This window comes from Squalius cephalus (genome assembly GCF_949319135.1).
Source record: "Squalius cephalus genome assembly, chromosome: 20".
Taxonomy (NCBI): domain Eukaryota; kingdom Metazoa; phylum Chordata; class Actinopteri; order Cypriniformes; family Leuciscidae; genus Squalius; species Squalius cephalus.
Window position 1 is genome coordinate 4,119,259 of NC_137141.1, and position 16,037 is coordinate 4,135,295.

Below are 16,037 nucleotides of genomic sequence, written 5' to 3' on the forward strand. Positions count from 1 at the left end.
ATTGAAATAGCTCAACACAACAAGAATTTTTAAGTGGTTTCCCTAAATTCAATTGAAAATGCAACTTTTAAAAACTTTTGCAATCTCAAAATTATTCAACCCCTTCATGGCAAGCATTTTTTGTACTTAGTAGAACACCTTTTGCTTTTATGACCTGCTGCAAACGACATGTTTAACCAGACACCAGCTTCTGGCAGCGTTTCTGGGGAATCTTAGCCCGTTCCTCATGAGCAATGGCCTCCAGTTCAGTAATTTTCTTAAGTTGGTGCTGCAACCGCCGCCCTCAAAATTCAGATTTTATATGGGGTTCAAGTCAGGGGACTGTGATGGCCACTGTAGTGTCTTCCAGGACTTCTTCTGCAACCAAGCCTTGCTGGAATTTGAGGTATGCTAGGGATCACTGTCCTGTTGGAAGTTTCAGTGACACCCAAGCTTCAGCTTTCTCAATGACGGCATGACGTTTTCTCCTAGGATTTCCTGACAATTCAATGAATCCATCTTGTCTTCCACAGACTGCAGTTTTCCAGTGCCAGAGGATATCAATATCTGCAGCCGCAGAGCATCACCGATCCACCATGCTGAACTTTAGACAGTGTTCTTTTCAGCATGTGCTTCATTCTTCTTCCTTTAGACATACCGCTGATCCAAAAGTTCCACAGAACTTCCCAAAACTTCTGTGGCTTATTTATATGATTTTGAGCAGTTTTCTTATGCTTCTGGGTCAGTAGTGGTGTAGTCTTTTACCCCTTTTCCACCAAAAAAGAACTGGTTCGGAACTGGTGCTGGTTCAAAGTTGGTTCAACTTGCGAACCTTCTCAGAACCTGTTTGTTTTTCCACTGACTAGAGAGCCCAGCGAACGACGTCGTTACGTCACTGTGTACGTTGCCATACGTCTTAGCTTTCCCAACTTCAAGCATAACAATTACAATGTTGGACTACATCGTCTTTCTGCAAATGTTTCTCCTGGCTTTGCGATCCTATACTGGGGTCAGAAGAAGACGTTTAGAACACATTTGTGCTGCTCGTCTGGATTACTATAGACGGAGGTTATGTTCGAGAAGAAGCTCGACCCCAGCCCCCGACGTAAGCATGACGTGGTAAAAGAACGGTTCTAGTCCAGCAAAGAGTTGGTGCCGCTTTGGAACCAATTTTCCTGGCCGAGAACCGGTTCTTTGGCTGCCGAAACACAAAGAACTGGTTCGCGAGTAGGCACCGGTTCCGAACCGGCACCAGCACTGCCTAGGTGGAAAAGGGGTATTTGAGTTCTGGCCTGGAAACCGCATGTGTTTAGTACGCCCCTTACTGTGCAAGCTGAAACCTCAGTGCCTGTTGCCACCATGTCTTGCTGCAGGTCTTTTGCAGTCACTCGAGGGTTTTTCTGAACCTGCCTTCTCAGAAAACTGGTTGCAGCCGATATCCCCGTCCAGGTAGTGTTAAAGTTCCTTTAACTTTGAACATGCAAACTATGCTTCCAACGGTGTCTTTAGGAACATTTAGTGCCTTCGTTATCTTGTTGTATCCTGCTCCTTGTTTGTGAAGGGCGATGACATCTTCTCTCAACTTTTTGGACCATTCTTTTGACTTGCAGACCATATTTCTAACATGCAGTCAAATGTGACACTTAACAAACTTAGCCAGTTCAGTTATATCATGTGTTCTAGCTCAAGCACACCTTGTGCAACTAATGAAGCCCTTGATTAGTTACATCAGGTGTGCTTGAGACAACACCTGTTTTGCAGATTTGTGCTGTTGTGAGGGATTCTATTCAGGGGGTTGAATAATTTTGAGAATACAGAAGTCATTAAAAGTTGCATTTTCAGTTGAATAGAACCACTTGAAACATTTGTTATGTTGAGCTATTTCAATTACTTTTGCTTGAAGTCTGTATATTTTGCCAATAAACCTGATTAGCAATGGGGGTTGAATAGTTTTGATTAAAACTGTACATTAACATAAAAAAAAATATGTATGAATAATCAAGGAAACGTCTCGGTTAAGTATGTAACCCTCGTTCCCTGAGTAAGGAACGGAGACGTTACGTCGGATGACGACGAATGGGGTTTCGCTTAGAAATCCTATCATCTTCGAGTATATAAAACGAGCCAATGGCAAAGAAATGCCATGGGTCTGCGGAATTTGCATAGCGTAACTCCGCCCCACCCTGGGGGTATATAAGGAAGTGCGCTGGCAACATGCAGATATGTCTTCGCTGAGGAGCCGAGACTGAACTCAGGCGTTTCCAGCGGTACAGCGGAAGTGGCAGGGAGACGTAACGTCTCCGTTCCCTACTCAGGGAACGAGGGTTACATACGTATCCGAGACGTTCCCTTTCGTTGTCACTCCGAGTTACGTCGGATGACGACGAATGGGGTTCCCAGTGTAATCACGCCACCTCTCGACTGTCTTCCAGTGCCCTGCGTAAGTCTGAGCTCCCTGTCGTGAGACTAGCACGGACGAAGGAGTCCTACTTAACACAGGAATACCAAGGTACACTGGGAAGCATATCCAGTGGAAATATGCAATCATGCCCAGCCCGAAGGGGGGGACTTGGGATACACATATGACCCCGAAGGGCTGCATATGGAGAATCACTGGGGTGTCCAGCCGCAGGTGGAATATTTCAACCCCAGGGGTGGCAAGGTGGCTTGCCAAGGGAAAGACACATGTTCAAAGAGGCTTACAGTGGAATACACATGTGGGGGTCGCCCAAAGGGGTGAATGCACATGGAGGCACCTAGCCAAGCGCGAAAGCTGCTCAGTTGCAGAACTCTGGCGTTGACGTCGTCAGTGCTGGAGGAGACACAGGGCTTATTAGGCTCACCTGAGGAAATATCGCACGTATCCCGTCCGTGGAGAGGAATGGCGAGCAAGCGAAGACACCTGAGCAGAATCTCTTACCGGCTAGTTGAAGCGAGTACATGAGAAGAAACTGGCTCCACTCGGAGATTGTAGAATCTCGCGAATGTGTTAGGTGTCGCCCAGCCTGCAGCTCTGCAGATGTCTGTTAGCGAGGCACCATGCGCTAAAGCCCAAGAGGATGCCACACTCCGGGTGGAGTGGGCCGTCACACCAAGGGGGCATGGTCGACCTTGCTGCTGGTATGCCAAAGCAATGGCGTCCACTATCCAGTGAGACAACCTTTGCTTGGAGAGAGCCTTTCCCTTCAGCTTCCCACCATGACAGACAAAGAGCTGGTCTGAGGTCCTGAAACACTGCGTCCTGTCAACGTAAGCACGGAGTGCGCGTACTGGACAGAGCAGTGCCAAGGCTGGGTCTGCCTCCTCCAAAGGCAGCGCTTGCAGGTTCACCACCTGGTCTCGAAAGGGTGTGGTGGGAACCTTGGGCACATATCCAGGCCGGGGTCTCAGGATCACGTGAGAGTTAGCTGGCCCGAATTCCAGGCACGCTTCGTCAACCGAAAATGCCTGCAGGTCCCCTACCCTCTTGATGGAGGCCAATGCAACCAGGAGCGCTGTCTTCATTGACAGGAACTTAAGCTCCACTGATTGCAGAGGCTCAAAGGGAGCACTCTGCAGGGCAGTTAAAACCACTGAGAGGTCCCAAGAGGGTACGAGGGGAGGACGAGGAGGATTCAGTCTCCTGGCTCCCCTCAGGAACCTGACGATCAGGTCGTGCTTCCCTAAGGACTTACCATCAACTGCGTCGTGATGTGCGGCAATGGCGGCAACATACACTTTCAGGGTGGAGGGAGACCGCCTTCGCTCCAACCCTTCTTGCAGGAAGGAAAGCACGACACTGATGGGGCATTTCGTGGGTTCTAGATTTTTAGAAGAACACCAGTTGACGAAGAGGTTCCACTTCAACGCATAGACATGTCTCGTGGACGATGCTCTAGCGGAAGTGATGGTAGCCACCACCGCTGGTGGTAGGGTACTCAAACCTGCCTCGTCCCGTCCAGGAGCCACACGTGGAGGTTCCAAAGATCGGGACGAGGGTGCCATAAGGTGCCCCGTCCCTGAGAAAGCAGGTCCTTCCTCAGAGGGATTGGCCAGGGAGGTGCTGTCGCGAGGAGTACTAGTTCTGAGAACCAGGTGTGGTTGGGCCAATACGGGGCAACCAAAATTACCTGCTCCTCGTCCTCCCTGATCTTGCGCAAAGTCTGCGCAAGAAGGCTCACTGGGGGAAACGCATACTTGCGGAGGCCCCGCGGCCAGCTGTGCGCCAGTGCATCCGTGCCGAGCGTGCCCTCGGTCAGGGAATAAAACAGGCCGCAGTGGGACGAGTCGTGGGAGGCAAACAGGTCTACCTGTGCGTCCCCGAACTGATCCCAAATCAGCTGAACCGTCTGGGGATGGAGTCGCCAATCTCCAGCGAGAGGCCGAAGCCGAGACAGCTCGTCGGCCGCCTGGTTCAGGTCTCCCGGGATATAAATGGCTCGAAGCGACCTCAGATGCTTCTGACTCCATATAAGGAGGTGGCGGGCGAGTTGTGACATACGGCGGGAGCGCAGACCACCTTGACGGTTGATGTACGCTACAGTCGCGGTATTGTCCGATCGGACTAGTACGTGTTGACCCCTGAGCAACGCATGAAAGTGGTGCAGGGCAAGACGTACAGCCAACAACTCGAGGCAATTGACATGCCAAAGGCGCTGGGGTCCTGTCCAGGAGCCCGCGGCAGCATGTCCATTGCACATGGCGCCCAAGCCCGTGGTGGAGGCATCTGTTGATACAACAACATGCCTGGAAACTCGTTCCAAGGGTACTCCGGCCCGAAGAAACTTGAGGTTCGACCACGGGGTGAAGGTCTGACGGCAGGTCTGAGTCACTGGGACTCGGAGCGTGCCGTGATGCCATGCCCACCTCGGGACTCGATCGCGAAGCCAAAGCTGAAGTGGTCTCATATGAAGCAACCCGAGCGGCGTGACTGCAGCTGCGGATGCCATATGCCCCAGGAGCCTCTGAAATAGTTTCAGTGGAACCACACTCTTGCCCTCGAACTGACGAAGGCAAGTCAGCAGTGACTGCGCGCGCTCGCTCATAAGCTGCGCGCACATGGCGACCGAGTCGATTTCCATACCGAGAAAAGAGATTCTCTGCACTGGGCAGAGTTTGCTCTTCTCCCAGTTGACCCGAAGGCCCAGACGAGCTAGGTGCCGGAGCACTAGGTCCCTGTGTTTGCAAACCTGGTCTCGAGAGTGAGCTAGGATCAGCCAGTCGTCGAGATAGTTCAGGATGCGAACCCCGTGTTCCCGAAGGGGAACAAGGGCTGCCTCGATGACCTTCGTGAAGACGCGAGGAGACAGGGCTAGCCCGAAAGGGAGAACCGCGTACTGGTATGCCTGCCCCTCGAAAGCAAACCGTAGAAACGGTCTGTGTCGAGGAAGAATGGAGACATGGAAGTAGGCGTCCTTCAGGTCGATCGCTGCAAACCAATCCTGCGGCCGTATGCACTCGAAGATGCGTTTGGCCGTGAGCATCTTGAACGGCATCCTGTGAAGGGAGCGGTTCAAGACGCGCAAGTCGAGGATTGGTCGTAACCCACCGGATTTCTTCGGTACAATAAAGTAGGGGCTGTAGAAGCCGGACCTCATTTCGGCTGGAGGAACAGTCTCGATCGCACCCTTCGCCAGTAAGGTAGCGACCTCCGCTCTCATAACCGGGGCATTGCCACCGACCATAGTGAAGCGGACTCCCCTGAAGCGGGGAGGAGACCGCGCGAACTGAATCGCGTAGCCGAGCCTGATGGTCCTCGCGACCCAGCGGGACAGCCTGGGAAGCTCTAACCAGGCTTCCAGGAACTGTACCAGCGGGGTCATGCGGACCACAGACGTACCCTCGGTGGTGCAGCGAGGCGGAATGACCGGCCCAGGCATGGGTGGCATAGCGGCCCGGTGCGGGGGCACGGTCATTAGCCGCGTCCTGCCAGAGGAGGCCAGGGGAGGACAGCGTCCCACGGGGGCGTGCTCTGGCAGGGAACTGGCGACAGAGGGGGACGAGAGTGGCGAGGCTCGTGAGCGGCGCACACTGTCATCCGGACACTCTGTGTGCTCAGAGATGGGGGAGTGATTTCTTTCTTTAACCACATTAGGGTGCTGCCCGTCGTGGAACGAGCAGCGGGGTGGGGAAAAGGAGCGGCCCTGCTACCGGCTCCTGAAAAGAACTCTGCGCCATCTCTGAGCAGCCCGTCTCAGGAGCGCCGCTTGGCCTGGCGTTTAGCGGGGCACGGGGCAGGAGAGGGCTGTGGCGCCTTCCTACGACGTCCTCCACGACGCGACCCGGATGGAGGCTGCTGCTGGGGCCGTGCGGGAGGGGCGGGCCGTAGGAGGGCGCCCTCGGCGGCGAGCAGACTGAGGCACCTGTGCCGACGGCTGAGTGGAGGCAGCAGCGGGCCGTCGGGGCAGGACGTGTTTGAGAGCCTCAGTCTGCTTCTGGGCGGTCGAGAACTGCTGGGCAAAGTCCTCAACCGCCCCGCCGAAGAGGCCAGCCTGGGATATGGGAGTGTCGAGGAAACGGGTTCGCTCGGCCTCACGCATATCAGCCAGGTTGAGCCACAGATGTCTCTCCTGGACCACGCAAGTGGACATCACCTGACCCAGGGAGCGTGCGGTCACCTTCGTCGCTCGGAGAGCAAGGTCGGTGGCGGCACGCAGCTCATCAAAGAGCCCTGGGTCAGTCCTCCCCTCGTGCATATCACGCAACATCTGGGCCTGGTAGACCTGGAGTGTCGCCATGGCATGCAGTGAGGAGGCCGCCAGCCCCGCAGCTCTATAGGCCTTTGCCACAAGGGTGGAGGAGAACCTACAGGCTTTGGAGGGGTGCTTTGGGTCACCGCGGGAAGAAGCACTCTGAGGACACAGTTGCATCGCAACAGAGCGTTCAACCTGGGGAACCCCAGTGTACCCTTTGGCGGCCGCCTGATCGAGAGGAGGCAGGGCGGAGGAGGTCGCCGAGCGATCACGAGAAGACAATGGTGCCTTCCAGGACCTCGTGACCTCCTCATGCACATCCGGGAAGAAAGGCATTGGGGACGCGCGCTGACGAGGATCAGCGGCGGCACCCAAAAACCAATCGTCCAGCCGCGAGCGCACCGGACCAGGTGGCGGGGACCACTCAAGCCCAATGGCCGCGGCTGCCCGGGAAAGCATGGCAGTCATCTCGGGATCAGACTCGGGCAATGCTGGCACACCCGAAGGTGGCAGCACAGCCGAATCCTCACTTCCCAAGGACTCTTGCCCACCCTGTGATGCAGCAATCGACATCACATCTTCCTCTGGAGCGCCGAATGAAACCCACGGCAAGTCAGAGGACTGTACAGCAGTTTCATTCGGAGCGCTCGCGGGTTGCACGGCACTAGAGGACGGTGTGGAGCGTGGAATAGTCGGCGCTTTGTTCCACACCGTAACCCTCAGGTCACCCTGGCCGCCAGCCGAAGTACCAGCTCTCGCGGAGCCAGTAGATCGGGGTGCGGATGAGGGGACTCTACCATGAAGGTCATTGAGTCTCGACCGTAACCTTGCGATGGGCATGTTCCCGCAATGGGACGTAACTCGGAGTGACAACGAAAGGGAACCCAAGTTACAGTCCAGTAAATGTTTATCTAACATTTACTTTATAAAAATCATTAAAGATTTCTAAGCAAAAAAAGACTTTACTTGATAAAAACAAAATCTGAACTATCAATCAGAGGACAGAAGGTATGAAGTAGATTATGTACAACAGGTTTTTCAGCAAAGTTTTGGTAATACTGATCATTTACAGGCCCTATTAATATTTGCATATTAAATATGATACAGAAAGCTAATACATTCATAAATAGGCATTATGCTTATTCTTAAACATAATTTTACAAAGAATGTTTAGTTTAAGTTATGAGAGAATAAATGTTTTAAAAATTTGGCCAAACAAGCATTGTTTTTTCATTTAATTTATAGCCCCAAAGGGGTGACATATCCTGGGGGATACAAACATTAAAATGAAAAATAAAAGTAATGTTAATCATACTTACAATTTGTAATTCTGAGGAGCAAGTTGGTTCAAATAAACTGAGTACTGACCCATATTTCTCTCCACTACTACTAATACTAACAAGTGTTTTGGGAATCCCGCACTGAACTCTACAAAATTATGTGTTTGAAGGCAGGACAAGTTGTTTGCGGGCGTAGATCGTACAACATAGGCGGGCATTATGCAAATGTATTTTCTAGTGACGTAGAAAATGTCACGCAGCGAGATACTAATTACAAACGACTCGGATAGGCGTTCAGAGTCGATTCTGTCTTTTAGGAGACAATAAGTTTATTTATCGTGCACTTTCGAATTTACAACTTTGCAGAACGTTTACATTCACAAACAGCTACATTTCACACTGCATGAAAGGGAATATTCGAAAAACCATAATAGGGGCATCAGTGTTAAGTTTTGTTAGATGTAATTTTAGATTAATAGTAATGTCATCAAAATTATTAAATAACACAAAATGGAATTATGTAGTGACCAAATCTAATGAGAAGAAATGTTTTATTTGAGCTTCATCAAAGTAGCTGCTCTAGAATAGATTGCAGTTCTCACACGACTTTCGTAAACAACAAAATATTTAGTTGTAACACTTTAAAATAAGGTCTCATTTGTTAACATTACTAACATAATATGAACCAACAATAAGCAGTTCTTACAGCATTTATTAACCTTTGTTAAAGTTAGATCGCAGTGCATAAACAAATGTTAAGATACAACTTTTGATCCTAAAAATGTATTAGTAAATCTCGAGATTTCTCGTAGAAACGGTCTGTGTCGAGGAAGAATGGAGACATGGAAGTAGGCGTCCTTCAGGTCGATCGCTGCAAACCAATCCTGCGGCCGTATGCACTCGAAGATGCGTTTGGCCGTGAGCATCTTGAACGGCATCCTGTGAAGGGAGCGGTTCAAGACGCGCAAGTCGAGGATTGGTCGTAACCCACCGGATTTCTTCGGTACAATAAAGTAGGGGCTGTAGAAGCCGGACCTCATTTCGGCTGGAGGAACAGTCTCGATCGCACCCTTCGCCAGTAAGGTAGCGACCTCCGCTCTCATAACCGGGGCATTGCCACCGACCATAGTGAAGCGGACTCCCCTGAAGCGGGGAGGAGACCGCGCGAACTGAATCGCGTAGCCGAGCCTGATGGTCCTCGCGACCCAGCGGGACAGCCTGGGAAGCTCTAACCAGGCTTCCAGGAACTGTACCAGCGGGGTCATGCGGACCACAGACGTACCCTCGGTGGTGCAGCGAGGCGGAATGACCGGCCCAGGCATGGGTGGCATAGCGGCCCGGTGCGGGGGCACGGTCATTAGCCGCGTCCTGCCAGAGGAGGCCAGGGGAGGACAGCGTCCCACGGGGGCGTGCTCTGGCAGGGAACTGGCGACAGAGGGGGACGAGAGTGGCGAGGCTCGTGAGCGGCGCACACTGTCATCCGGACACTCTGTGTGCTCAGAGATGGGGGAGTGATTTCTTTCTTTAACCACATTAGGGTGCTGCCCGTCGTGGAACGAGCAGCGGGGTGGGGAAAAGGAGCGGCCCTGCTACCGGCTCCTGAAAAGAACTCGGCGCCATCTCTGAGCAGCCCGTCTCAGGAGCGCCGCTTGGCCTGGCGTTTAGCGGGGCACGGGGCAGGAGAGGGCTGTGGCGCCTTCCTACGACGTCCTCCACGACGCGACCCGGATGGAGGCTGCTGCTGGGGCCGTGCGGGAGGGGCGGGCCGTAGGAGGGCGCCCTCGGCGGCGAGCAGACTGAGGCACCTGTGCCGACGGCTGAGTGGAGGCAGCAGCGGGCCGTCGGGGCAGGACGTGTTTGAGAGCCTCAGTCTGCTTCTGGGCGGTCGAGAACTGCTGGGCAAAGTCCTCAACCGCCCCGCCGAAGAGGCCAGCCTGGGATATGGGAGTGTCGAGGAAACGGGTTCGCTCGGCCTCACGCATATCAGCCAGGTTGAGCCACAGATGTCTCTCCTGGACCACGCAAGTGGACATCACCTGACCCAGGGAGCGTGCGGTCACCTTCGTCGCTCGGAGAGCAAGGTCGGTGGCGGCACGCAGCTCATCAAAGAGCCCTGGGTCAGTCCTCCCCTCGTGCATATCACGCAACATCTGGGCCTGGTAGACCTGGAGTGTCGCCATGGCATGCAGTGAGGAGGCCGCCAGCCCCGCAGCTCTATAGGCCTTTGCCACAAGGGTGGAGGAGAACCTACAGGCTTTGGAGGGGTGCTTTGGGTCACCGCGGGAAGAAGCACTCTGAGGACACAGTTGCATCGCAACAGAGCGTTCAACCTGGGGAACCCCAGTGTACCCTTTGGCGGCCGCCTGATCGAGAGGAGGCAGGGCGGAGGAGGTCGCCGAGCGATCACGAGAAGACAATGGTGCCTTCCAGGACCTCGTGACCTCCTCATGCACATCCGGGAAGAAAGGCATTGGGGACGCGCGCTGACGAGGATCAGCGGCGGCACCCAAAAACCAATCGTCCAGCCGCGAGCGCACCGGACCAGGTGGCGGGGACCACTCAAGCCCAATGGCCGCGGCTGCCCGGGAAAGCATGGCAGTCATCTCGGGATCAGACTCGGGCAATGCTGGCACACCCGAAGGTGGCAGCACAGCCGAATCCTCACTTCCCAAGGACTCTTGCCCACCCTGTGATGCAGCAATCGACATCACATCTTCCTCTGGAGCGCCGAATGAAACCCGCGGCAAGTCAGAGGACTGTACAGCAGTTTCATTCGGAGCGCTCGCGGGTTGCACGGCACTAGAGGACGGTGTGGAGCGTGGAATAGTCGGCGCTTTGTTCCACACCGTAACCCTCAGGTCACCCTGGCCGCCAGCCGAAGTACCAGCTCTCGCGGAGCCAGTAGATCGGGGTGCGGATGAGGGGACTCTACCATGAAGGTCATTGAGTCTCGACCGTAACCTTGCGATGGGCATGTTCCCGCAATGGGACGTAACTCGGAGTGACAACGAAAGGGAACCCAAGTTACAGTCCAGTAAATGTTTATCTAACATTTACTTTATAAAAATCATTAAAGATTTCTAAGCAAAAAAAGACTTTACTTGATAAAAACAAAATCTGAACTATCAATCAGAGGACAGAAGGTATGAAGTAGATTATGTACAACAGGTTTTTCAGCAAAGTTTTGGTAATACTGATCATTTACAGGCCCTATTAATATTTGCATATTAAATATGATACAGAAAGCTAATACATTCATAAATAGGCATTATGCTTATTCTTAAACATAATTTTACAAAGAATGTTTAGTTTAAGTTATGAGAGAATAAATGTTTTAAAAATTTGGCCAAACAAGCATTGTTTTTTCATTTAATTTATAGCCCCAAAGGGGCGACATATCCTGGGGGATACAAACATTAAAATGAAAAATAAAAGTAATGTTACAACCATTTAAATTGCACATAAGGCATTTTTTTATATAAAAATAAATTCTTGCTGATTAATGAGGTTATGGACATTGAATAGCTTTGAATTTTAAAGTTCAGAGATTGCTTTATATTTAAAGTAACAAACCATAAAGCTTATTGCATTTATTGGATGACAGGCGTGCTGAAAATGTTGACTGAAGTTTTGTTCACGCTGCACATCAACAGAAAACAGCACAGACTAAAAGATTTCAGATTTAAGGATTTAAGATTTAACGATATCATTACCTATTAAAATCGAGAAATTAATATTATCAATCCAGAGCTAGTGTCCAAACAGCTGACATGTTTAACTGTTGTAGCTTATCCATGTTGTTTGCATGAAATAGATGTTGAACACAGTCAAAACATGGCATCGGAGTAGTGGCAATTAAAAGTGTTTCGGTCCTCCAAAACCATTTCAGCCCAAAAACAGAAAGTGGTGTTTCGCACAAAAAGTTGCGATAGCCGAAATTTCGATGCATTCCTAAAAATTATAATTAAAATGACAAAAACACACAACAAAATTACTAAAACTTTGAAATTAAAACCAAAACTATAATAGTATATCAATGATACTAAAATAAGACCACCGAACACAAACCCCATCAGGAAGTCACAAAGTGTTGATGTGTTTAAAAGAAGAATTGCATACATTGCATATTTGGAGCTGATACCACATGTTGCTCTGTGTTTGCTGTAGTAACGGTTCTCCAGGTCAATCTTGGTCTCCCCAATCAGGTCATCGGTTCCCACCAAATCCCAGTCATAGATGGACACAGTGAGGGTAGAATCCATTGGGAATGTCGCTTCAATATCAAAAAACCTGGGAGTTTGAAGACAGTTGATGTTAACATTAATATTATCTAGTAATGAATGAGAAGTCTTTAATCAACAGGACTAACTTTCCAAACACAGGGTTGAGTTGCTTAGAGATATAGTTCTCTTTGTCCTTGATGTCTGAATTTCCGAGCTTGATGGCGATATATGGGTCGGCCTTCCCATTGATGTCTGCTGGATGCAGATCTGTTGCCTGAGACAAAGACATAACAATTGTACAAATGGCCAAACACAAAAAGTCTCAATGCACTGCTCTAAGGTCTGTGGTACTACTACATACCCTGATGACATAGACCCGGACGAGGATGTTAATCGGATCGTTGTGTGGGATGTTCTGGAACATGCCCATGTTGGAATCAAATCCCGTTTCTCTGTACGCCTCATCCGATACAGGGACTTTGTAGATACACAAGGAACCCTACAGTAAACACAGCAAACAAACTCAGAGATGAGCTTCAGAATGTTGAATGTGTTTAATACATTTGCGGATCACTCTTTGGTTCACATTATTTGTATGGTAGAATGTTTACGAAGTACAAATCGCACAAAAATTTGACTTTGACATTTACTGTATCAATAGATCGATGATATACAGTTTCATGTTGTTGATATAAACAATTCCACAAAATTGAAATCATCAGGGGCCAGATTGACATTATCTTAAGAAAGAAGTTTTGAAGAAGAAAGAAAATTTTTACTCATTTTTGTAGTTGTTACTCGAATTCAGCAAAAAAGTCTCATCACATTTTTTTGGTAACATTAGTTAACTACATCGGTTAAAATGAACTAACAATGAACAGTACTTCTACAGCATTTATTCATCTTAGTTAATGTTAATCTCGAGATTTACTAATACATTTTTAGGATCAAAAGTTGTATCTTAACATTTGTTTATGCACTGCGATCTAACTTTAACAAAGGTTAATAAATGCTGTAAGAACTGCTTACTGTTGGTTCATATTATGTTAGTAATGTTAACAAATGAGACCTTATTTTAAAGTGTTACAACTAAATATTTTGTTGTTTACGAAAGTCGTGTGAGAACTGCAATCTATTCTAGAGCAGCTACTTTGATGAAGCTCAAATAAAACATTTCTTCTCATTAGATTTGGTCACTACATAATTCCATTTTGTGTTATTTAATAATTTTGATGACATTACTATTAATCTAAAATTACATCTAACAAAACTTAACACTGATGCCCCTATTATGGTTTTTCGAATATTCCCTTTCATGCAGTGTGAAATGTAGCTGTTTGTGAATGTAAACGTTCTGCAAAGTTGTAAATTCGAAAGTGCACGATAAATAAACTTATTGTCTCCTAAAAGACAGAATCGACTCTGAACGCCTATCCGAGTCGTTTGTAATTAGTATCTCGCTGCGTGACATTTTCTACGTCACTAGAAAATACATTTGCATAATGCCCGCCTATGTTGTACGATCTACGCCCGCAAACAACTTGTCCTGCCTTCAAACACATAATTTTGTAGAGTTCAGTGCGGGATTCCCAAAACACTTGTTAGTATTAGTAGTAGTGGAGAGAAATATGGGTCAGTACTCAGTTTATTTGAACCAACTTGCTCCTCAGAATTACAAATTGTAAGTATGATTAATTATTGATGTATATATTTTCTACCGGATGTTCAAAATGTTCTACCAGATGTTCTTTACTGTGTACAATCGCTGAGCTTTAGGAAGCCTCCGTAGCTGAAGTTTATGGTAATGGGCGTATTGTTTCCAGAATGGGCATATACGTGCACTGTAAGCGGTAGACCATTCACAACATACTGGGTCATCTGGCCAATCAGAGCAGAGTAGGCTCGCAGAAAGGAGGGATTTTAGAGACTGATTCATCTGACGAGTCATTTGAGAATCATTGAACAATGTGGTGATGCGCAATGTATATTATGAGAAAATGAAAGTGTTTTTTGACCTTTGATGCATGTAAAACTGTAGTAGGAGACCTCCAAAACAAAATCAGGAGCCTTTAACATAGCATAATAGGGGCACTTTAATAATAATAGTAATAGAATATAATATAATAAAATCAATTATAAAGCATGAGTAGATGTGTCCAAATGTACATGGAGAATTAGCAAGTCAGAAGCAAGAGGAAAGATGGCAATTGGGTAATGATTGATGACAAACCTTGAATTTGCCAATAAGTCTGTCTTCATCTGCTGCATTCTGCTCAACATCAGCATCATCGGAACACTTCCCTCGATACAGGTTAAAGGTGTGAAGCCAGTCTTCAAAGGTGCCAAACTCGTATTCAAGCTCTCTATTGTACACCTGTAGAGGAAACAAGAATTCACACACTCTTTTACACCCACAAGGCGTCCCATATGTAGGGCTGGCCTGGGAGTCGATTTCCAAAAATAATCTATTCCAAGGTGTAGGGAATAAAGAGTTGATTCCAAAAGTTGGAATCCATTCAATCAAAGGAAATCGACTCCTCTTTAAGAGCCTTTTTCAGTTATACACAGCTAATCATTATTCTGACTCTCACTTGCTAATATTGATTGGAAGTGCAATTTATTTCTGTGAACAGGTTATTTTGGACGATCTGTTTCAATGAACCGGTTAAAAAAATAAAACTAATCTTATAAACTCAAAGATTTAGTGTTCTCAGAGCTCATGATGATGACATTGACCCCTCCCTGACGAATTCCCCTAAGGAGGGCCCTTCTTTCTCAGGGGCAGGTTACAATGTGGCACCTGCGCCCAGACCTCTGGAACCTCCACGTCTGGTTCCTGGATGGGATAAGGAGGAATTCAGATGCCTATCACTAGTGGTGATAGACACAATCACTCAGACAAGAGACAAGGTGACTGTTTGCCTTGAAGTGGGGCCTCTTCACTACATGGTGTTCTTCCCAGGGTGAAGACCCATGGAGATGTGGCATTGGGTCCATCCTTTCCTTTCTCCAGCAGGGCCTTGAGAGACGCCTATCCGCCTCCACCCTGAAAGTGTACATCACTGTAATAGTCCTTCAAGACCTCGTCTCATCCTCTCTTGGGATCTTTTTCTGGTCTTATAGGCCTTACAGAAAGATCAGTTTTAGCCATTACAATCTGTTGAGCTTAGTGCCTTCTCTATGAAGACGACCCTCCTAATTGCGTTTGCCTTTATCAAGAGGGTGGGGTACCCCCACCACTCTGTTAGTGAATTGTGTCTAGAATTTGGGCCGGCAGACTCTCAAGTGGTCCTGAGACCCAGGCCCTGATTTGTGCCCAAAGTTGCTACTACTCCATTCAGGGACCAAGTGATAAACTTGCAAGTGATCCCTCCTGACAAGGGAGACCCAGCCCTGTCTCTGTTGAGTCTGGTGCTCACTTTGCACATATACCTGGACTGCACACAGAGCTTCAGAAGATCTGAGCAGCTCTTTGTCTAATTCAGAGTTCAGCAGAAGTGGAAGGCTGTCTCCAAACAGAGATTTCCCCACTGGATTGTGGATGCCATTCTCTGGGCCTACCAGGCCCAAGATGTACCGTGCCCATTGGGAGTGAGCGCTCACTCCACCAGGGGTATTGCGGCCACATCGGCTTTGGCGAGCGATGCTTCATTAGCAGACATCTGTAGAGCTGTGGGCTGGGCAACACCCAGCACCTTCGCGAGATTTTATAATCTCCACATGGAACCAGTTTTGTCTTTAGCCTTCCCCCTCTCTGACGTGGTAACGTGCACCTTTCGTCTCAAAGAGTTTCCCAGGTTTGGAGAACCAAGGACATCTTTTCGACCTCCTAGCACTCATGGGTAATGAGTTCGGCGGAGGAGCTCACCACCAGGCCCATTACT

The 16,037-nt window shown here is 48.9% G+C and overlaps 1 protein-coding gene across 1 annotated transcript in view; it reads right to left on the minus strand.

The window, feature by feature from the left end:
• LOC307148404 (otoferlin) overlaps positions 1-16,037 on the minus strand; it is a 59,165-nt gene that overhangs the window by 12,607 nt on the left and 30,521 nt on the right. The window contains exons 31-34 of the mRNA XM_079853898.1: positions 14,384-14,527; positions 12,515-12,652; positions 12,300-12,427; positions 12,050-12,220 (exon numbers count right to left, since the gene is read on the minus strand). Of these exons, the coding sequence (XP_079710024.1) occupies positions 12,050-12,220; positions 12,300-12,427; positions 12,515-12,652; positions 14,384-14,527 (581 nt within the window). The remainder of the gene's footprint in view (positions 1-12,049; positions 12,221-12,299; positions 12,428-12,514; positions 12,653-14,383; positions 14,528-16,037) is intronic.